This window comes from Trichomycterus rosablanca, chromosome 10, assembly GCF_030014385.1.
Source record: "Trichomycterus rosablanca isolate fTriRos1 chromosome 10, fTriRos1.hap1, whole genome shotgun sequence".
NCBI classification, from domain to species: domain Eukaryota; kingdom Metazoa; phylum Chordata; class Actinopteri; order Siluriformes; family Trichomycteridae; genus Trichomycterus; species Trichomycterus rosablanca.
In genome coordinates this window covers 14,470,961-14,495,880 of record NC_085997.1, presented here as the reverse complement: position 1 = coordinate 14,495,880, position 24,920 = coordinate 14,470,961, and the positions used below count along the sequence as shown (strand labels likewise).

The window sequence follows — 24,920 nt, the reverse complement described above, 5'->3', positions numbered from 1 at the left end:
AAAAGATCAGACTAAACATTTTTTTTAATATATTTTAACCACTTAACCACTTTTCTTAGTTCTTGGAAAAGATAAAAACATCTTTATTTAATTTTGTTAATTTTTGGCTCAGGTTTATTATATCATATACACCGATCAGCCATAACATTAAAACCACCTCCTTGTTTCTACACTCACTGCCCATTTATTAGTGTGTTAGTGTGTGTTGTGCTGGTATGAGTGGATGACACAGCAATGCTGCTGGAGTTTTTAAATACAGTGTTCACTCACTGTCCACTCTATTAGACACTCCTACCTAAATGCAGTGGTGTATAAAGTACCTGAAGTCCATACTTGAGTAAAAGTACAAGTATCTTACCAGAAATTTACTTAGATAGAAGTAAAAGTCACCTTTTAGAATATTACTTGAGTAAAAGTCTAAAAGTATCTGATGTTTAATGTACTTAAGTATCAAAAGTAATTTGATATTAAATGTACTTAAGTATTAAAAGTAGAAGTAAAAGTAAATGCTGTTAGTATAAACTGAAGCGGTCATTCTGAAAAATATGAAGATTGTTCTTTTCTTTGATGCACAACCTGGGTCAAAAGTGACCCAACTGAGTTTTTATTTTCTATATCTTTGCAATACATTAATTTCGTCATTCAAGCTTCCATGAATTTTTCAATTAACTTGTTTTTGATCATCACAAATCCTTATTTCAGTTTTATATTTTTTGCTTTTTTAATAAAAATCATTTTTGTATCACTACCCTCCTAATGCACAACAATGGGTCAAAAATATATTTACTGATCTTTTGAAAGACAACCAAAGATTAGGCTCTTGAATCTTGAATATGTCCAATACTATTTGCTTGCTAGCTGTTTACATATTCTAGTATAGATAGCTTTTATTAGCTAAAACAGCAAATGCATGAATAACTGACAAATGTGCATATGAAAATATTCTTGAATGGATGAATATGGGTCATTTTTGACCCATGTTGTGCATTAGAAGGGGTTTGCTTAGCTTGTGCATCAAAGGGTTAAGCCTGTAAACCACCTTAACAACATTTATCTTCCTTCCATCTGAACATGATTTGTGCCAATTCATGATTATAATCAGCTGTTCACATCACCTATTTGAAATCACATCATTATTTAGTTGTTTTTTTTTAACCTTATTACCAGCCCTAAATTGTCCTGTTCCAACTTTTTAAGAATGCGTTGTGGGCTTAAAATGCATGTTTATGTATGTTAAGAATTGTAATGAAGCAGACCAGACAAAACACGAAATATTTTGGGTCCATATAAGATGAAAAAGTCAATGTAAATGTAAAAAACACTGCATCTATATTATTTACATTTTTTATACTGTCACATTTTTTTATTTAGGTTGTACATTCAAGTCATAGATACTGTATACATCCCAATAACCAAAAACAACTGAATTTTGGCAGAATTAATTTGAAGCAAAATTTTTACAAAACGTGGCACTTTTAGCACTTTAATGATCTGCTCAACCATTGGTTTAAATCGAAATATTTGGGTAAAATAAGCTGTATTTCAATAATCTGTTTTGGGCCGTATCTACTACCTGATTGACGTGTTAAACTAAAAAAATATTGGTATTCTTAAGAAAACACCATTTCTAACTTATTTGTCAACTAGAATTCATCAGCTGAAAAATCATCCATAATAAGTTGAGTTCTTGTTGAGACCATTAAAGGTTTAAAGATGTGCATTATCCTCAACACCATGAATCTTTCCTCTGTCAGTGTAATTCAGAAGTTATCTTAGGAAATATTTGTCTGTAGGTGAGTTTTTATAAATAATGGACACGTCTTCATGTCTGCACTGAAGTAATTACGAACTAATTTAGTGAAACGTTATATTTGTGGTTCAAATGTAATCGAAAATGGTAGCTAGATATCTGAACAATGTTAATGCTAATAATAACAATAATAAACAATGATGCTTTGGATTTACTTTGTTAATCATTCTTAACTTACATCAGTGTGTTGGACGGGGAGATTCTGAAATGCCGATAGTTCCGAATGTTCGGGTGCACGACGCGCTTCACTCTGTTTGTTTACACATGCGCAATAATGAGTTTAACCACCGATCTAATTCACAAGCACAGATTCGCCAAACCTGCGTGCAGTGTGTCACACATCTCACATCGTTTAGCTAAAAAATTCTTGTCGTTTTATTTTGTAGTAACGAGTAACGAATTTGCATACGGCAAATGTATCGGAGTAAAAGTACACAATTTTCTTTAGGAAATGTAGTGAAGTAAAAGTGAAAGTTAACGATATTTTTTATACTCCAGTAAAGTACAGATACTCCAAAAAACTACTTAAGTACTGTAACGAAGTATTATTACTTCGTTACTATACACCACTGCCTAAATGGTTCACCTTGTAGATGTAAAGTCAGAGACGTTGCTTATCTATTGCTGCTGTTTGAGTTGGTCATCTTCTAGACCTTCATCAGTGGTCACAGGACGCTGTTGGCTGGATATATTTTTAGTTGGTGGACTATTTTCCATCCAGCAGTGACAGTGATGTGTTTAAAAACTCCATCAGCATTGCTGTGTCTTATCCACTCATACCAGCACAACACACACTAACACAACACCACCATGTCCGTGTCACTGCAGTGCTGAGAATGACCCACCACCCAAATAATACCTGCTCTGTGGTGGTCCTGTGGGGGTCCTGACTAATATTCCTCGGGATTCCCAAATGTTTTCACAATATTATGAATGGTAGATTGTAAAAAGACCTTGCTCTTTTTATAGTCAATTATAATACCCTGACCTGCTTATTGTTGAATGTTTCAAAACAGTGTAACTTGAATATTCTATAATAATAAGCCCATCGCATAGCCTCGGCCATCCCCTCTAGACATAATCATGTAGATATAGCACAGCCAAGGATTTGAACCTGGATCCCTCTGGTATTGGGGTACAGTAATTTACCGGTACCTGAATAATTGTACTGAATCTTTAATATTTAAGCAAATATGATGTCTATATACTTATAGACATCATTGTGCAGTGAAACCACATGAGGTTTACACTGTTATTGCTCAACTGTACTTTCCTACTTTCTTTCATGCTTTTTCTGTCTCTATCTACAGAGGACTGATCACATTAAAAAACAAAGTATTTATTCTGGAGCCATCGCTAAAGCCCAACAGCACACTGCATCATATCTTTAGAGGAGAGCATCTCACCCTACACCAGGGAACATGTGGACATGGACACAACATATCTCACTCCTCTGCACTCTCAAACATAGTGAGCCTCTTCAGCTTGCATGGTAACAGGGTGAGCTATTTCATGCATTAAATCACATTCACCTTTTGCCTGTTATTGGAAGGCGGAAGAAAATAGTGCACTCGGATAAAGCAAACATAGACACATGGGAAAACTCTTTACACTGTCAAACAACTAACAGACAGTGACTAGAGTCTAGGATTTATATTATAAATATGGCCTTACCAAATATCAATAAACTATGAAGTTCATGTGTATTTGTTAATGCACATTACAATTTTCACTCAAATTGTTATGTTTATTGTATAATTTGTATTGAAAAAAAGATTGTATTCAATAAATACGTACATACAAAGAATAACTGTGGGACAGGCATACCCTGGACAGGGTGGCAATCTGTCTGTGTAGACACCCGGCCAGCCAATAGCAGTGGAAGGCTACTGTAATAGACTGCTGCACCACTAAAAACAATAGACAAAGGACAAATCAAAACAAGAGACTCTATGTGTATCAAAAAATGACAAAATAAAAAACACATGTAGCATTACCTTGGGAAATAAGATGCCAGAGGGAGAGTTACAGAAGCCTCTTTTAACACACAGCTCCCGAAGCGTGCTTACAGAGTCAAAAGGGGAGGCGCTGGGGGACAAATATCATCTGCTCGGGGTGGAACACTGAGGCTGGTTTAGCAACAGGACAAGGATCAGGTCAGGAGGATCATCTAAAGCCAGCAACACGTCTGGAGAGCTGTCTCGAACCAGCAACACCTTTGGAGAATAAGCAATAATGTGGTGACATTTCTGAACCAGGAGAAACTGGCAAGACATCTGAAGAGCCAACTGGAACCGGAAATACATCTAAAGAGCTGAATGGAACTGGCCCCTCTTTTGGAAGACTGGCGGGAGCCAGTGATAGGTCTAGGAACAAGGTTTGTTCCTGTAATATAGAGTTGGCAGATCTAGGAAAACAGTTCTGCAGAGTGACAAAGAATTTAAAAACTGCAGTGTGGAGATGGCTTGTGGTGTCATATCTGCAGAATGCTATCTCACTGTGTCTTAGGTAGGCTCTCATTCTTTAATGATGAGGTGTTGATTGGTGAGTTAGACAAATTTATCATATTTGTTTTATAAACATAAATAGCAAAAACACTAGGAAATAATTGATGTTTAAACTGTGAAAATGTTATCTCCACTAATAATAACCAGAATCAAAGAATGCAAGACTAAGGAGAAGTGGTTACAAACCATTTAGGAAAAACATGGGGAACCAATAAAATCAAAGGAATAAAAGGACAACTCAAAGCAAGAGGCAGCGACTGGGCTATATAAAAAAATTTGTAATAAAAACACTGAAGTCAATGTGTAGCGTCACCTTGGAAACTGCAAAGCTGTGAGGAGAGATTGAAACCAATACTACCATAAGCATTTAGCCATCAAACTATTGAAATTCTCATTGTTAAGAGAATTCTGTTTTATAAACCATTCTAATGTCAATAAAATTGTAAGCATCTTCATTAAGGACCCCCGCCAGATATGGTAGTCAAGGCCATGTATAGACAATTCCTACAGTCCTACAGTTACTACACTGTGGTGTCCCTGGATCATTTATCATGGGCTGTTCAAATAGACACAAAGGACAGTCCTAAACGGTGTAATGGAAATCTAATTTAGAACTGAGGTTCTTGTTTATAAATTAGAAAAGAAGATTTAGACTAGATTTACATATACGAATGATCTTCAAAAAGTTTCCACACTTTTATATTTTTGTTGAAAACAGTAAAGGTGGGAGGAGTTGTAACTGGTCATGTCTGAGAGCCTGAGAGAGAGCTTATAGTCCGGATTTAGCGCCATCTGATTTCCACCTTTTTGGACCACTCAAAGAAGCTTTAAGGGGAAGAAGATTTTCATGTGATGATGTGGAAGCAGCACTGCATCAGTGGCTACACGCTTAACCAAAAACATTTTTTGTTGACGCTGGGAAAAATGAACTAGAAGGTGACTATGTAGAAAGTGATGTCATTTTTGAAATTCTTTACAAATATAGTTTTAAAAAGTGCAGAAACTTTTTGAAGAACCTTTATATTGTATCTGGCCTTTAAATAAATGGATTATAAATGTGTGCCAATTCTGTTCAATTTATTTATATTTTTTCATTGTTTCTTTCCCTCTTTTATGCTTCTCTTCAACCATTTTATTTCTTTGTTTTGTCTTTTTTCTAACATATGCTTTGCCCCCTTTATTATTTCTGTAGTACAAGAGACATGCTGAGAGCAACACCAAGTACGTAGAACTGATCATTGTAGCAGACAACAGGGAGGTAGGCAACTAAAAATATGTAACTATTTAACACTTGTACAGTGTTCCACCACCTTCATTCCACAGGAAACTATTTCTAGGCTGCCTAGAACTAACCTGTTTTGTTTCTGATTGGTCTTTACTGATGAATGTAAATACTGAAGTGGTGTTAGTACAGGGTCAAAGCCCTAAGGTCAGGGTTATGCACTCCGAGCTCTTGTTGAGATGCTTTTTTGGTTGGATGTTGTTAAAAAGCAGTCATAGTTTAGTGAAATTGTAGGGTTTATTCACTTGGTTTACAAGACTGATGGTCACTAAGGTGAAGGATTGTTTAAGTAGCGCTTTAAGGTCAGTAATAAGCTGACAGGAATAGAAGGAAACGAAGAAATCCAGCTGCAGCCACTTGAACCTTGCTTAATTTGTCTGGTTTTAAAACTAACACTAAATACATTTGTCCTCTAAAAGCAGTAGTTAGAATAATTCTATCTTAAACTCTTCCAGCTGAATCTAGTGATAGTTTCTGCTGGGATTCTGTAAATACAACACCAATTTTTAGTATGTGTCTTAGACACAGGAGATAGGAGATAGGCTTACAATTTGCCATCCAATCCAGAGTCTTATGCTGAAACATTAGCATTCAGCTTTCAGTTTTTGACATACAAAACATATATACTTAAAAACTCTCTGTTTTGTGGCCGCTCAGATGGCGCAGCGGTAAAGTACGCTAGCGCACCAGAGTTGGGTTTCTAGATGCATCGTATCGAAAGTCAGCTCTACCTTTCCGACTGGGTTGGGCGGCAGTATGAACAACGTTTGGCTGTTGTTCAGGGGCTTAGAGGTAGAGTCGGAGCATAGGTCCTCATAACTGGTACAACTGCAGCCCCTGCTGGTTGACTGACGGCGCCTGCACAGGGCTGAGGAATAACATTGAGGGGGGTGTGACTCTCCGTGCGCAGTGTCTCTCGGTGTATGAACTCGGCTCGTGCAGGTGAAAAATGCAGGCTGTACTGATTGCGTGCCGGAGGGGGCGCAAGTCAGTTGAGTGGCGTCCTCAGTCAGCGGCAAAAGGTTCGAATCAGTATAGAGGACACAATCAGGGTAATTGGACATGATTAGAATGGGGATAAAAGTTGGGGGACAAAAGTGGGAAAAAACAGATAATTAAAAAAAAAAAAAAAAAAACTGTTTTAAATTTAAAAAATGCCTTCACTGTTTTGACTCCAGCTGATAGTGTGAATACTAATAAGTAATGTCATGTGTGAACACTTCTTATTTATCAAAGGAAAATTGAGTATCCACCATCAAAGTGCTTATAAAAATAAAATGTCACTTTGAAAAAGCCATTCAACTTCAATTACTCTGTAAATCCAGGAGCTTTAAACACAGCTTAAAATCCTGTTTTGAGAATTGTTGCCAGTCATGTCTGATTTAGCCAGTCAATAATAAGCAATATTTTGTATTATATTTATATAATGCTCTACAAGGCTTTCCTGTAATAACAACAGCCCAGTGACTCACCCTTACCATGACAGACCCTGGCTTTTGGACATGTTGCTGATAACAGTCTGGATGGTCCTTTTTGTCTTTGGTCCAGAGCACACAGCGTCTATTTTTTCCAAAAAACACCTGAAATGCTGATTCCACAGTGTGATGCTCCATCCTAGATGCCTCCGAGCCCAGAGAAGTCGACGCCACTTCCAGACATGGTTAACATAAGGCTTCTTTTTTGCTCAATAAAGTTTAAGTGGCACTTGTGCATGTAACTCTGTATTGTAGTGCTTGACAGAGGTTTGCCAAAGTAATCCCTCATGTTGTTATATCAGCTATTGTTGAGTGGCGGTTCTTGATGCGGCGCCGTCTGAGGGATTGAAGATCATGGATGTTCAGCTTAAGCTTAAATTGCCCCCGTCCCCCGTTTTTTTTTTTTTATGTGTGGCAGGCCTGACATGCAGGAATGGAGGTATATTAACAAATGAAATTAAGTTGAGCAGACAAAATATTTTAAGCTCAATCTGTCTGCAATCAAATAAAAGCTAAAGTAAATGTAAGGAACACTGCATTTTTATTTTATTTGCATTTTCCCAACTTTTTCTGATTTGGGGTTGTAGTTTTAATGATAAAAAGTTACGTAAATAATGCTCTACAAGACTTCCCTGTAATAACAACAGCCAGTAAGACCTTCATGATCACCAGTTTCTGATTAATTAGAAACATTTACTTCCATGGTTTGAATTTGCATGTTGTTTTTTCCTCTTGTCTGACAACCAGAACTTCAAGCTCAGCATATTCACGCAACCAGAACATAGAAATGACTCATAACATCTGTGCTTAACTAAAGTTAAGAACTGAATGCTGAAAAATGATTTAACACAAGTGATATGACTGATTGAAATGTGTAAAACACCTGGCTTTTTGTATTTCTATTGGTTGTAGTATCAAAAACAGGGCAAGGATCTGGAGAAAGTGAAACAGAGACTGGCTGAGATTGCCAACTATGTGGACAAGGTAAGTTGAAGATTCTAACACACCCAGGCTTGGTGTTTCATTTCAGTCCTTCACATTGAACTCATTCATTGCATCTATAAAAATAATAAAAATCAGAAGGTTCTTTATTCTCTTTTTGCGCTCATTTTGGAAATCAATGTTTAGATGTCAGACCAAACCAATCTGGTCCTCAACAGACATGGAGGGCTTGGTAGGAGAGCGTATAGGATGGCTGCTCCACCCGAGCACCCCTAAAAGTAACAGCTTTTTTACAGCAAAATACAATAAAATACAGTACTATAAGTATCTAGACACACTTGCTAACTACTGGATTTGGCTATTCTAGTCACACCCATCTCTAACAATTGCATAAAATCAAGCTCAGTCATGTAATCCTTACAGACAGCATTAAAATTAGAATGACTTATGAGTATTTTATTCTGCTCAGCTGCCCTTGTTAACTGTAAGTGCTGTTATTAAGACACAGAAATATCTAGGAGCAACAACAGCTTAACAAAGGATTTGGCAACACAAGCTTACACAATGGACCACAGTATTCTAAAGTGCCTACAGCATAAACATTTTCTGTCCCCAGTTATAACACTTTTCAAAGCAACTGCAGTCCTGACACAAAATGATACACCCCAGATGCTCACGAAAGCAAAGGGGCTTCCTTTAGCAATTTTAAAACAAAAACTGTTTATTAGAAGCATCACAGCTTATTTGAGCATATTTAGGCATCCACACACAATCCTAAGATCACCATGCACAATGCCAAGCATCAGCCAGCTGTAATATAAAGCACAAATACACAGGGACAGTGGTAGCCTAGTGGGTAGAGCTTTGAGCTGTCAACTAAAAGGTTGAGAGTTTAAATCCCAGCTCTGCCATGCAGCTACTGTTAGGTCCTTGAGCAAGGCCCTTAACCCTCTCTGCTCCAGGGGCGCCAAACGATGGCTGACCCTGCGCTCTGGGATATGCAAAGGAAGAATTTCATTGTACTGTACGTCTGTATATGTACAGTGTATCACAAAAGTGAGTACACCCCTCACATTTCTGCAAATATTTCATTATATCTTTTCATGGGACAACACTATAGAAATAAAACTTGGATATAACTTAGAGTAGTCAGTGTACAACTTGTATAGCAGTGTAGATTTACTGAAAATAACTCAACACACAGCCATTAATGTCTAAATGGCTGGCAACATAAGTGAGTACACCCCACAGTGAACATGTCCAAATTGTGCCCAAAGTGTCAATATTTTGTGTGACCACCATTATTATCCAGCACTGCCTTAACCCTCCTGGGCATGGAATTCACCAGAGCTGCACAGGTTGCTACTGGAATCCTCTTCCACTCCTCCATGATGACATCACGGAGCTGGTGGATGTTAGACACCTTGAACTCCTCCACCTTCCACTTGAGGATGCGCCACAGGTGCTCAATTGGGTTTAGTCCATCACCTTTACCTTCAGCTTCCTCAGCAAGGCAGTTGTCATCTTGGAGGTTGTGTTTGGGGTCGTTATCCTGTTGGAAAACTGTCATGAGGCCCAGTTTTCGAAGGGAGGGGATCATGCTCTGTTTCAGAATGTCACAGTACATGTTGGAATTCATGTTTCCCTCAATGAACTGCAGTTCCCCAGTGCCAGCAACACTCATGCAGCCCAAGACCATGATGCTACCACCACCATGCTTGACTGTAGGCAAGATACAGTTGTCTTGGTACTTCTCACCAGGGCGCCGCCACACATGCTGGACACCATCTGAGCCAAACAAGTTTATCTTGGTCTCGTCAGACCACAGGGCATTCCAGTAATCCATGTTCTTGGACATCAGCAAACTGTTTGCGGGCTTTCTTGTGCGTCAGCTTCCTTCTGGGATGACGACCATGCAGACCGAGTTGATGCAGTGTGCGGCGTATGGTCTGAGCACTGACAGGCTGACCTCCCACGTCTTCAACCTCTGCAGCAATGCTGGCAGCACTCGTGTCTATTTTTTAAAGCCAACCTCTGGATATGACGCCGAACACGTGGACTCAACTTCTTTGGTCGACCCTGGCGAAGCCTGTTCCGAGTGGAACCTGTCCTGGAAAACCGCTGTATGACCTTGGCCACCATGCTGTAGCTCAGTTTCAGGGTGTTAGCAATCTTCTTATAGCCCAGGCCATCTTTGTGGAGAGCAACAATTCTATTTCTCACATCCTCAGAGAGTTCTTTGCCATGAGGTGCCATGTTGAATATCCAGTGGCCAGTATGAGAGAATTGTACCCAAAACACCAAATTTAACAGCCCTGCTCCCCATTTACACCTGGGACCTTGACACATGACACCAGGGAGGGACAACGACACATTTGGGCACAATTTGGACATGTTCACTGTGGGGTGTACTCACTTATGTTGCCAGCTATTTAGACATTAATGGCTGTGTGTTGAGTTATTTTCAGAAGACAGTAAATCTACACTGCTATACAAGCTGTACACTGACTACTCTAAGTTATATCCAAGTTTCATGTCTATAGTGTTGTCCCATGAAAAGATATACTTAAATATCTGCAGAAATGTGAGGGGTGTACTCACTTTTGTGATACACTGTATATATGACAAATAAAGGCATTCTATTATAAATATATCACTGTCGCCTCACAGCAAGAAGGTCCTGGGTTCAATCCCCAGGTGGGGTGGTCCAGGTCCTTTCTCTGTGGAGTTTGCATGTTCTCCCCATGTCTGCGTGGGTTTACTCCGGATGCTCCAGTTTCCTCCTACAGTCCAAAAACATGCAAGTGAGGTGAATTGGAGATAATAAATTGTCCATGACTGTGTTTAATATAAACTTGTGAACTGGTGAACCTTGTGTGAAGAGTAATTACCGTTTCCTGTCATGAATGTAACCAAAAGTGTAAAAACATGACGTTGAAATCCTAATAAACAAACAAACAAACTATTATAAATACACTGACAATCAGATGCCAGCATAGCACTGTTGTTATCATCCATAGTGTGTCTATTGTTTTTTTTTATAAAAGAAAAAAAAGGATTTGTGGTCCATTCATTCTGGTAGAATGTTAGAATGGCACTGTCCCCTTGGACAAAGTAAAGTTATAAAGAAATGATTTGCCAACATTTTACATAAAATAAAGACAAACCTGTACCTTGAACCTTTTAACATCTTAAAAATAAAACTGTAAACAAAGACCATATTGTGCAGCTTGGCTGCTGAATATGTTCTGCAGTGAGCCGCGATGGAGGTGTGTCATTCTGCTTTGCCATTTCTTGCCGGCAGAGGGAACACGGAGGCGCAGATGAATTACATGCCTGTTTTTCTTAATTAACAGTCACCCTGTGGGCACTCAGATGGCGCAGCGGTAAACACACTAGCACACCAGAGCTGACATTTTGAAACTCAGCTCCGACAGGCAGGGTGCCTACATGAAAAACGATCGGCTGTTGTTCAAGGGCACGGTGCCGGAGGGGACCTCATAACTGATGCAGTTACAACCTCTGCTGGCTGATTGATGGCACATGTACAGAGTCGAGGGATAATGCATCATTGTGTGGCTCTTTGTGCACAAGGCTGATCCGCATATGAACTCATGCAGGTGAAAAGATGCAGTCGGCTACTGCACGTGTGTCTTGCTCTCCTCAATCAGAGCGGAGATCGGCATCAGTAGAGAGGAAGCATAATGCAATTGGGTAATTGGATACGACTAGATTGGGAGGAAAATTGAGGAAAAAATGCACAAAAAAAAACCAAAACCTTGTGCACCTCATTAGCATTCATTTGCTTCAGGTGGAAGTCTTTCTATAGATCATGGTTTCTCTTTTACAGATTCGCAAGTTACTTTGACTGTTAAACCTGCTTTTTTCTAGAACCATTATACTGGGCTTGCTCTGGTCTGGTTTTCCACTGCCATGTGGTGCCAGCACATTTAGCTCATTCTGGGAACTCCCTTGGTGCCCTGAGAAAGCGAATTGCCCCAGAGGCAGCGTGACGTCTCTGTTTCCAGAGCGGGTCCTGCCAGTAAATCCACGTCATGCATGGGCTGCACCAGTTGGTATGGTTGTGGTGCGGCTAATGCATTGCCATTGCGACTTGCATTTAGGATTCCCTGTCTTTCATTTTTCCCTAGAGCTGGGTTGGCAGTGTGCTTGTGGCAAAATACAAGCGAATCTCCACAGTCATGCTCCAGAATCTTGAGGAAAGCCTGCTTAGAAGAGAAAAGGCTTTTATAGCAGTAAATTGTGGAATGACCCCATATTGCATGCATAAGGACCATGTGAGGTGTAAAAAATCATCTTTATATAATGATTGCAGCAATTCATCATTAGATTGTACAAACTAAAGATCTGTAAAAGCCACACCAATATTTATATGCACATTTATTTCTGTTACCTATGGTATACAAGGCAAGAAAATCAGAAGCATTGTTCCACCAAGCACATCCACATAGCCAATATTTCTTCTCATCTTGGAAAAAGTCCTGATGTAAAATCTGTCATTTCATTTTCTGTAAGCATCTATTTTTCACTACAGGCATCTCCAACTGTGTTTGGACTCCATGAAAGCATGTTTGCTTACAGTGCAATATTCACTCAACCATTTTACAACCAGATGTTGATTCTGCCTAGCGACATAGATTAATTTACCAAAGGGCAAATTGTTTGACTGCCCCAAGAGTGTTCCATTGTTTCTACACAGCTGACTGTCTGATGTAAAAACGTAATCGTTATTGGCTCAGAATGTAGGAAAGATCTGCATGCAAGATGCTGCAGACTTATGCCAAGTTCACACTACACGACTTTCAAGTTGTTCAGATCACTGTACAGTTCACACTACACAACCTGATCTCTTGTAATCGGGAGTCTTTTAAGAATTTTTTTTTGGCAATGCAGCATTGGTATTAAGGTTTGGCGTGAACGACAAGTCACAAATACTGTAAAGCTTGTATGTGTGCCTATGTATTCTGATAGAAACTATATTATGCCCCTGCCTTTCACACTACATGATTCTGAGTTGCCGACAGGTCCAGATATTTAGCATGCTAGATATTTTTCTTGAGTCTGTGAGCGATCAGTGAGCGGCTTGGATCGAGTTGTTGAACAGTTCATACATAGCGATCGAGAGCCGATTTTCGAGCCCCGAACAAGCGAACGCCAATTTGCCTCCGAGCTGCCACATCTAGTGACGACCGGTCGGCAAGCTAAAATTAGGGCAAAAATCGTGTAGTGTGAACTAGGCATAATTTAAACAGGCTTTCTTGACCAACATGACCAACCAAACAAATGCTCTCTTGACACATTTTCACACAAATTTTTGTATGTCTTATAGCTGAAAATATCATATAAAGGTCACTCTATTTTAAATGGGATTGCAAACAAACATATGGTCAGGTGTCCAAATACTTTTGGCCATCTAGTGTATATGGAGTCCTGGTTTAGAGGAATTAAGCACTTTATGATGCACTCCATATACTTTTATATTCTTTTTTTTTTTTTTTGCTTCTGTCCAATTTATTTTACATTCTTATTGGCTGGTATTAATCATTAGGCTGCAAATAGTAATTGGGAAGTGACCATAACATGACTGAATGTTGCTAATGTTGCAACATAACTGAAACATGCTAAAAATATTAGGCTAGAATAGTCTAGCTGCATATCTAGAATTGGTCGACACGACAATTTGGCTAAAATGTCAAGTAATGGTACCCACTGACCATACATTTTCAGTTTGATGTGCTAAGAAAAATAAATTAATCTTTTTATAAAGAATGAGGACAGTTAGTGGGGTAGTCAGTACAATATTTGAAACACATACTCACATATGTAAAATGTATATATTCACAGAATAAAAATGTAAGTTTTCCTCTATTTGTCTTTTTAGTACTGTAGGAATCACAGATATGCTCAATAAATACTAGCTATGAGTAGAATGGTTTCGAAAAATGATTAAAAAAGTACTTCACGATGTGTTTGCTAACAGCTATTTTTATCTGTGTTATAGTTCTACAGGGCGCTAAATATCCGTGTGGCTTTGGTGGGTTTGGAAGTGTGGAGTGATTCAGACAAATGCTCCATCTCTCAAGACCCTTTTACTACACTGCACGAGTTCCTGGACTGGAGGAAACTCAAACTCTTACGCCAGAAACCACACGACAATGCCCAGCTAATTAGGTTAGCAGAAATATAATAAACTGCCTTGCTTATTCAATATTTACAGGGACTTAATTCAAACTTAAAGTTGATGGAACTTATGGAACAGATAATTGACTATGTGAGGTGTAATGTGGGTAATAGGAATTTATACAGAACTGCTTATTTTTACTTGCCTTATCTTGATAGTTTGAGCTTTTTACTGCTTCTAGATGTTTGTTTTTTATTATACATATGTATTTAATTACATTATTAATTATAACGAACTGCATATAAAATTCAGTGACAAAGATCAATTGTAATAGACACTAGGGACTTGGAGTACTGTAAGGAATGCTGTGACACTGTGACCTTATGTAACACGGAGATAAATATGGTCAGGTGTCCAAATATGTGGCCCTGTAATAGGATACCATCATTGCAATGTCATTTCCAGATATTCCACGATCAACTGTGAGTGGTATTATTAAAAAGTGGAGATGTGTAGGAACCACAGCAACTCTTGGATCTTACTGATACTAATCTTACTGATTATTTCAGTCAAATTTAACTCTTGGATATTGTAAGTAAAAGCAAACTCAAGTGTAAACAATTGTACTTCATGTGTGTGAATATAATAAGTGAATACAGCAGTTTTTCGCAACACTGGGAACGAATGAGCAGCTAATTAGTGCTTAATTACAAGTTTATTTTTTTATTATCAGTCTTTTTTGTTTTTAAGATGCTTTACTAATTGTTTATGAGTCGTTCTTTAAGATAAAAAGCAATAGTGTAATATGAGATGAACAATAAACAATCTGCCTGCTGTTTGACGAGCATATATTTGTTCATTTACTTTTATTTATTTGAATTGTCACAGTGTAAAACATAAATTGTAAAAAAAATAGTACAAATTAAAAATAGAGTTATTGGGCCAAATACTGTACAATACTGTAGGAATGCCCATTATTATAGTATGTACAAGTGCAGTGCCTACAAACAAAAATAAATCTGACCTGAAGAAGTTTGTGTTGGATATTCTTGGTCTAGAAAAAAACTATAATATATATAAATTATCTACTATAATATTTTGTGAAGAGCAAATGTGCTTCACTCTGTGCCCAGGTGGCGCAGCGAGATATTCCGCTAGCACACGAGCGCCACTATGTCTTCTGGGTGGGAAAATGATCGGACCAGGTGGGTGGGGTCTTCAAACGCTGTGCTGGGACCCTGGTTAGCGGATAGAGGCGTCTATGCAGAAGTACGGGTGTAAAGAAAGGGGTCCGCTAAGTCGGAGGGCACGTGAGCAGCAAATATTCCCTCATCAAACGCAATCAGGGATCCACAGCAGCAGGAGACAAATTGACTATGCTAAATCGGGAAAAAAGGGAGAAAATGCATAAATAAATAGAAAAAAATATAATGTGATTCATTAATGCATTTTTAAATCACAGGTACACTACTTCATAACTGCTTGCAAGTCTACCTATTATAAAAGCTGGAAATGGGTTTATAAAAAGTCAAAATAAAGAATTGTTTTGCTTACCCTACTGTATCAGGGTACACATAAGGAAGAGAGGAGGTTTTGCCATGCAATCTACTAAACAGTGTACTAAAATGCTTCTCCACCAATGATACACTTACTGTTTTACGCACACAGCATTGTGAATTGAAATTCGGTGTGGTGTCCCAAACCACATTCTAAGGTCAGCCACCTTCTGACAATTACAGCCATTTTCTCGTATGTGTAAATGCTGCCCTATAATAGTGTGACTAACTAGCTGTTTTAAAATTAGAATATAATGCTAATCTGCTCCACAATTAACAGCAAAAAAGCTGCAGGTGAACTGGTGTGAAGGTAAAATCAGATAAAGGTTTACTGGATCTGAACATGTCTGGGATATGTTCCCAGCCACTGTGTTGTCGAATGTATTAGGATTTGCATGTTTTATCAGTCTGTAAATCTATTTTTCTTTCTTTTTCCACAGTGGGGTGTATTTTCAGGGCACCACCATCGGCATGGCTCCCATAATGAGCATGTGTACTGCTGAGCAGTCAGGTGGCATTGTCATGGTGAGTGGTAGTCATTTGTAAAACAATACATGTTCATTACTTTCAATCAACTATGCCCTCACATTAGAATTTCATCTCCATTATAGTCATTTGTGACAATCTCGTTCATTCTGCTTCACATCTTGGCTCCCATGGCAACAGCTCCATGTGGTGTTTGTTTGGGCTGCCTCTGCTCTTTGTTTTGGTTTTCGCTTCTTTCCTAATTGTGTTGACCGGTGCTTCTAGTCAACAGCCATTCATTTCTTTCATTTATCTTCAGAAATGATTTACTCTGATCTTGGCACAATGCATGACTTCAAATAAATTAAAGTAATTATTAAATAAGCCGACTTTTACTTAAAATTTTAGCTCGGTAGGGGTCAAGTGGGTTCAGCTAAAATTAATTATGCAAATCCGGATCAGAATGAGCCTTGGGTGGTGCAGCACTCAACCATACAGACCCGAGTTTAAGTCCTAGTGAGTCCCACCAGCCACGTTAAGAGCTAAACAAACACAGTTGTTCCAGCTGCAGGTCGAGGTGCTGGAAGAATACAAACGACATGTTGAAGGTTATCATTTATGTATGTCAGGTCTCTTTATAGAAATCCACCCCAGGCTGGAAGAAAGGTCATGGTTTTACACATGGTGGAGGGTGTGTGTGTGCTAGTCCTCAGCTGGCCTGGATTTGCTGCATGTGTCAGTAAATCTTACCCATCCAACATACGGGTCATTCTGTAATTTGGGGTACATTTCACATCACCAAAAAAGTATAAAAACAATGTTCTCTCTCAATAGAACAATCAGTGGTTCAAGTTAATATATTCCTTTAGTGTAACATATCCACTATTTGCAAAGCTTAAACATTATTTTTAAATTTTTTATTTTAAAGGGACAGTAGATGTAGACTACTAGGTAACTTAGTTGACAGGTAACATAGTTGACAATTTCCCTATTTTGACTCATAACTTTAGTGGTAGACCTTGCCTGGCTGACCACATGTCATTTCTTGAACAGAATAATGTCTAATTTGAACATACATTTGAATTAAAATTATTTAAAAAAAATTGTAACCATAACAATGTATGTAACATAGTTGACGGTCAATTAATATACTCATTGACAATGTTCTATTATAGATAAAATATTGAAAAAAAATAAGAGGACACACCACAGTTTGTTCAATATACCCTCCACAGAGAAAAATGATATCATGTAATGCTGGTCACATAGTTTTAGAACAAACCATTTTTGAGTTGCTGAGTGGAGTTCTGTTAGTAACATAGTTGACAGAACTTTTGCGGACATTAATAAATAAGATATTTAAATTATTTAAAAGAGGAACTCAATTTAAAAAATATTATTTTTTTTTAGTATTTAAACTTTTGAAATCAATAAAAAATAGATGTTGTTGCCCTTAATGATTTTATTCATTATTTCGAAACCAAGGCACCCTCAACTTAAAAAACGGACACAGCAAAAACTGTTCATTTAGGAACATCATTACAAATTTCAAGCTAAATAAAGCATAGGATGCACATAATGTTTTTTGTGATATTACATGTTTTCCATTAATAGGTAAAATATGAAATTTTTAAAGAAGAGTTTAAAAATAAATATAAATATAATTATTATCATTGGACATGGAATGTACCCCAAATTATAGAATGACTCATACACTATATTGCCAAAAGTATTCACTCACCCATCCAAATCAGGTGTTCTAATCACTTTCATGGCCACAGGTGTATAAAACCAAGCACCTCGGCATGCAGACTGCTTCTACAAGCATTAGTGAAAGAATGGGTCGCTCTCAGGAGCTCAGTGAATTCCAGCGTGATACCGTGATAGGATGCCACCTGTGCAACAAGTCCAGTCGTAAAATTTCCTCGCTACTAAATATTCCACAGTCAACTGTCGGTGGTATTATAACAAAGTGGACGCGATTGGGAATGACAGCAACTCAGCCACGAAGTGTTAGGCCACGTAAAATGACAGAGCAGGGTCAGCGGATGCTGAGGCGCATAGTGCGCAGAGGTCGCCAACTTTCTGCTTTTCAATACAGACCTTCAAACTTCATGTGGCCTTCAGATTAGCTCAAGAACAGTTTGTAGAGAGCTTGATGGAATGGGTTTCCATGGCTGAGCAGCTGCATCTAAGCCTTACATCACCAAGCGCAATGCAAAGCGTCGGATGCAGTGGTGTAAAGCACACCGCCACTGGACTTTAGAGCAGTGGAGACGTGATCTCTGGAGTGACGAATCACGCTTTTCCGTCTGGCAATCCGATGGACGAGTCTGGGTTTGGCGGTTGCCAGGAGAACGGTACTTGTCTGACTGCATTGTGCCAAGTGTAAAGTTTGGTGGAGGGGGGATTATGGTGTGGGGTTGTTTTTCAGGAGTTGGGCTCGGCCCCTTAGTTCCAGTGAAAGGAACTCTTAATGCTTCAGCATACCAAGAGATTTTGGACAATTTCATGCTCCCAACTTTGTGGGAACAGTTTGGGGATGGCCCCTTCCTGTTCCAACATGACTGCGCACCAGTGCACAAAGCAAGGTCCATAAAGGCATGGATGAGTGAGTTTGGAGTGGAAGAACTTGACTGGCCTGCACCTGAGTCCTGACCTCAACCTGATAGAACACTTCTGGGATGAATTAGAGTGGAGACCGCGAGCCAGGCCTTCTCGTCCAACATCAGTGTCTGACCTCACAAATGCGCTTCTTGAAAAATTGTCAGAAATTCCCATAAACACACTTCTAAACCTTGTGGAAAGCCTTCCCAGAAGAGTTGAAGCTGTTATAGCTGCAAAGGGTGGGTCGACATCATATTAAACCCTATGGATTAAGAATGGGATGTCACTCAAGTTCATATGCGTGTGAAGGCAGACAAGCGAATACTTTTGGCAATATAGTGTACGTACTTCTGGGTAGACTTGAATTTCAATGGCACGTCCAACAATAGAGTACTAAATCTATAAATGCTCTTGTGAGCATTTATAGGAAATCTCTTCTTTCTTTTTAAGTTGGATGGGAGACTAACTTCACATTAATGCCCATGAGTTTCATTTTAATGTTAAGGAATTAAATTGTCCACAAACGTTTCCTCATACAGAATACATTAATGGTTACATACAAATGCACATTACTTCACTGGTTACCCCATTGTTGTAGACCTGCTAAAGACATTATGTCATGGCTGTCCTGAGATTCGCCTCATAAATCACTGGAATGTATTAATTACAAGTGCTGCGGCTGTTACCTTCTAATGAGGCAGAACAAACAAACGGTCGGCAGGGGAGACATCATATCTGCCCAGGAAAGTGAGAATGTGGAGAAAGCACTGTAGCTCACCTCTGGAAGTGATTAGTGATAAAACAAAGGCTGTGAAACGAAACCTTGGTCGTCTTCAATTCTGGACCTTTGTTAGATTATTACAAGAATTAAATTGCTATTCAGGAACTGGGCCAGAAAGTCCTTTTTTGGTTACCCTATGTTTCAGAATGACCCAGCTGATTGGCTTTTGCTCACTGCACATGTATAAACTTGGCAGGATGATTAAGGAGCTTTGTTGGCTTCCTACATTATAGATCAGCGTAGCTCAATGAAGCTATTTGTCTTACTTCCCCTTCACTACTCCTGCTCTTGTCTACAGGAAACTAAAGTCTCTCCGGGGCCATATTAGAGCCATGCTGGAATGAATACACAACCCAGTGGGTGCTGTTTCTGCTGCTCCCACTAACCAACATAAATAATTATGAAGTAATTCATCTTCAATAGTGCCAAAAGATATTAAGTCTTTACTTTTACTCCATGTTTTATACATTGACTTGTTCAGCGGATGCTTTCTATCATCCTCTGCAGACTGGCCATATGTCAAATGTTTGTTTTTGCTATATGATTTACGACAGCATAATGTCTATGAATTATCTCTCTTCTGCCATGATTCTCTCCAGTCTTTCGCCAGTCTGTGTTTTTATAGTTATAATGTCTTAATTTTACAAACCTATATTTTATAAACCACGTTTCCAGAAAATTTGGGACGTTCTTAAATCTCTTAAACTGATAACAGTTTAAGTGTTTTCACTCATCAACCTAAGCTGTACATTGTAAATATAACAAATTTAGAATTTAATGCCTGCAATATACTTCAGGACAGTGGATTTTTTTTCTATGCTTGCTTGATACAAGCTCAACAGTCTGTGGTCACCATCATCTGATTCTCCTCTTCATGGTGCATCATACATTTTTAATAGTAGAAGACAGATCTGGACTACAGGCCGGCCAGTCAAGCACATGCATTCTGAGTCTACAAAGCCAAATTGGTAAAGTCTGTAGAGAATCTTATTGAAATAACCACAGACTTTCTCTCTAAAATTGAAATATACACCTTCTAATCAATAGTACCTTTCCATATGATTCCACTGATGCGTCCCCATATCATAACAAGCCAAAAAGTTGTTGGCTTTTGCAGCTTGTGTTTCTAACAGTCTTGATGGTCCTTTTTCCAAAAAATAAGCTAATACTGTATTTGCACTCATCTGACCACAGAACATATTCTGTCTTTTAGTACATCTGACATGAGCTCAGGCCCAGAGAATCCTAAATCGTACTTATGAATAGTGTTAATGTATGACTTTTTGTTTGTGTAATAGAGTTTTAGGTGGCATTTTATAATGCAGTGGCGGACTGTGTTAAGTGACAACAGTTTTTGAAATACTCCAGAGTTCACTTGACTGTATTTATCACAGTAGCATGACAGCTTCTCCTGCAGTGTTGTCTGGGGGCTCATAGATCACTCCAGATTTGCTGAATCTTTTTACAATATTATGTAAGGTAGATGGTAAAAAAACACAAATTATTTGCAAGCTGTCACTGAGAAATGCTTTTTAACTGATTGACAAATCTCTCATTAAGTTTTGAAAACAGTAGTGATCATACACACTAAGCCTTTGGTGGCTCCTCCTTTTATGCCCAATCGATTGTCCCTCTCATATTACCAATTCACCTGCTTATTGTGAAATGTTTCATAACACTAAAAACTTGATAGAACTATGAAGATACTCTTATTTTGCCTTTGTCCCAACTTTTTTGGAGTGTGGTGTAGGCATCAAACTCCAGGTCTCAGTTCTTGCATGGTGCAGTGGTATGTTACTTTAGCCCACCACCATTGAGATTCAGTTTGTAATATCAGCAGGTGCTACCTGCCGGCTGGACATCTACACAGATATGATTGGCTATGTCTAAGGGAAGAGTGGCTGAAGCCCGGCGGCACAGTGGCTAAGAGGGTAGCACTGTCGCCTCACAGCAAGAAGGTCCTGAGTTCGATCTCCAGGTGGGGAGGTCCGGGTCCTTTCTGTGTGGAGTTTGCATGTTCTCCCCGTGTCTGCGTGGGTTTCCTCCGGTTGCTCCGGTTTCCTCCCACAGTCCAAAAACATGCAGCTAGGCTAATTGTGACACTGAATCGTCCTATATGCACCTAGCCGCAAAAATGCACAAACCAGTGCATTGTAGTGCCTGTCCCAAGCCCGGATAAAATAGGGAGGGTTGTGTCAGGAAGGGCATCCGGCATAAAAATTGTGCCCAATCAATGCGGCTCATGATCCACCGAGAGCCGACCCAGCAACCGAATGGGACAAAGGCCGAGGAAGAAGAAGAGAGGAAGAAGAAGGGTGGTTGAAGCCCAGTGAAGGATTGGTGCCCTGTCTGGAGTGTATTTCTCCCTTGTGCCCAGTGTTTCCAGAGAAAACAGAACCACCGTGACTCTGACCATAATAAAGATAAAAATGAAATTAAATATATCAAATATAGGAGATAAAGCAAGGACAGTTAAACTGATTGTGCATAGTAATCACACACGCTTCAGTTGTGCTATATAAATGTTAGGTTATGGATTTATTGAGCTGTTTATTTTTTTATTGTACTGTTTGTACACAGAAATATTATTTCAAATATGACTTAATGGTGAAACAGCTTGTTAAACAAGCAGCTCTGTTCCATAGTGAGTTTGCTTCCAGGAGTAATCAGATAAAGCAAAAAAAAAAAACTTGACTTATGCTCCTTTAATGGGTTTGCAAAAATCGTTTACAAAGGCTAGGAGTTCTGTGTGATATTAATTAGTCCCCTCGTGTGAAACAATACTTTGCTATTTTCTGTCAAAGTAAAACAAATGCACATGTGAAGAAGTTAGTTAGAATGTAATCTTAGGAGGGCAGCTGTAGTGTAATTGAACTTCACCCCTCTGCTGTGGCAAATGCAGGAAAGTAATTGAGTTTACACTCTTGGAAATGAAAGTAATCACTCTTATGAAGGCTTGTAGTGGTGCCATGCTGTTAAGACGCTGATTTATCTGGTAACACATGAAGAAGCAAATAATATTGACTCATGTTTTGTCTTTCTTTTTGTCTTACTAATCGTCCTCTCCTAGGATCACTCTGATAACCCCCTGGGTGCTGCAGTTACCCTGGCTCATGAGTTGGGACACAACTTTGGGATGAACCATGACACACCAGAGCGAGGGTGTGGTTGCAGGGTAACCGCAGACAGAGGCGGCTGCATCATGACTCCTTCAACTGGGTATGTTTTTACTTTCATCCCCTTGGAATTACTGGGTTTGTGATACAGGATTCTTTTTTGGTATGAAACTTGTATTGTATTAATGTCAATAACTGTTACTTGCCACCTACACATTTTAGATTAATAGAAAATGTCTCTAAATTCCTGTAAACCTTAATGCTAAACAAAAGCATCTAAAAAAAATCAACATGATTAGATGACAAGTCTCTTCTTGATGACAGTAAAAATCTCTGCATTACATATATGTTGACACCAAAACACAGAAAACAAACACATTTGTAAATATTCCCAATTAAATATTTTAACTTTGTGTAGATAAACTTGTTTAGATGTAAATGCTTAGTGCACAATGTACACTAATAAGCCATAACATTAAAACCATCTCCTTGTTTCTACACTCACTGTCCATTTTATCAGCTCCACTTACCATATAAAAGCACTTTGTAGCTCTACAATTACTGACTGTAGTCTGTCTGTTTCTCTGCATTCTTTGTTAGCCCCTGTTCTTGCTGTTCTTCAATGGTCAGGACCACTACAGAGTAGGTATTATTTGGGTGGTGGATCATTCTCAGCACTGCAGTGACACTGACATGGTGGTGGTGTGTTAGTGTGTGTGGTGCTGGTATGAGTGGATCAGACACAGCAATGCTTATGGAGTTTTTAAACACCTCACTGTCACTGCTGGACTGAAGTCCACCAAACAAAAATATCCAGCCAACAGCACCCCATGGGCAGCTTCCTGTGACCATTGATGAAGGTCTAGAAGATGACCAACTCAAACAGCAGCAGTAGATGAGCGATCGTCTCTGACTTCACGTCTACAAGGTGGACCAACTAGGTAGGAGTGTCTGATAGAGTGGTCAGTGAGTGGACACAGTATTTAAAAACTCCAGCAGCATTGCTATCTGATCCACTCATACCAGCACAACACACTCTAAAATACCACCACCATGTCATTGTCACTGCAGTGTTAAGAATGATCCACCACCCAAATAATACCTGCTCTGTGGGGGTCCATGCAAAGAAACAGATGGACTACAATCAGTAATTGTAGAACTACAAAGTGCTTCTATATGGTAACCCACAAACAGATGATTGATTGATTGATATTGATAGATAGATAGATAGATAGATAGATGGATGGATGGATGGATGGACGGACGGACGGACAGACAGACAGACAGACAGACAGACAGACAGACAGACCACCAGTCCATCATATGGCAGACACATACTGTATAAACACATTTACACTTGGGGCTATTGCTAGTAGCACCAATTGCCCTAAATGCCTTTTGTTGGACTTGTGGGAGAACACTGTAGCACCCTGCGTGAACCCGTGTAGACACAGGGAGAACAGCAAACTCCACATATAACGGATCCTGGCCGCCCAGCTGGGGAGTTAAACCCAGGTCTTTCTTGCTGTAAGTAATAGATGAATGTTCAAGGGGTTTAGTTTCATTATAAAGTAAGAATTAAATAGTAATTAAATTATTAAATAGTAAAGTAACATACAGTATGTGACAAGTATTGCACAATGAGTTGGGTCTAAGTGCACACTTATATGTACTGCAACAGCTTGGCATACAGTAACATCACAGTTGCTGTCCAAGTGCACAGGATGCACAATAAAAGTCAGCTATTGTGTATATTTGGTTGATTTATACACTATTGTGCAGATGTTATATGTAACTTGATACAGAAACAATGCGTTACAGGTACTCTAAAACATGTTTGTTTCTCATTGAGGCTCCTGTTGGTTTATGGGTGCTATAGCACCATCCTGTTTAATTATTCTGAAGATTTATCTGGTGTGTTTACTTTTACATTGCATTTGGCAGACATTTTTATGCATGTTGATTATATTTTAGTTAAGATACAATTCAAGCTGTTGGGAGTTAGGGGCCTTGCTTGATGATATTATTGGCATAGACCCACAGACTTTTGACCAACAGTCCATTACCATGACCACTGAGCCACCACTGTGCAAGTGTGTGAAGAAAACTAAACATCACGAAAACTGTGGCTATATTCATCACAGTATCATGCCATCTAAGGGCAGCCTTGCACTACATGGACTGAGATCTCTCCAGATTCTGTAAATCTTCTCACAATACAAGTACAGTAGATGGTT

The 24,920-nt window shown here is 39.0% G+C and overlaps 1 protein-coding gene across 1 annotated transcript in view; it reads left to right on the top strand.

Moving 5' to 3' along the window:
* Positions 1-24,920, top strand: part of LOC134321802 (disintegrin and metalloproteinase domain-containing protein 12) — a 186,850-nt gene that overhangs the window by 117,194 nt on the left and 44,736 nt on the right. The window contains exons 6-11 of the mRNA XM_063003625.1: positions 3,121-3,310; positions 5,510-5,575; positions 7,987-8,058; positions 14,039-14,208; positions 16,155-16,239; positions 22,638-22,786. Of these exons, the coding sequence (XP_062859695.1) occupies positions 3,121-3,310; positions 5,510-5,575; positions 7,987-8,058; positions 14,039-14,208; positions 16,155-16,239; positions 22,638-22,786 (732 nt within the window). The remainder of the gene's footprint in view (positions 1-3,120; positions 3,311-5,509; positions 5,576-7,986; positions 8,059-14,038; positions 14,209-16,154; positions 16,240-22,637; positions 22,787-24,920) is intronic.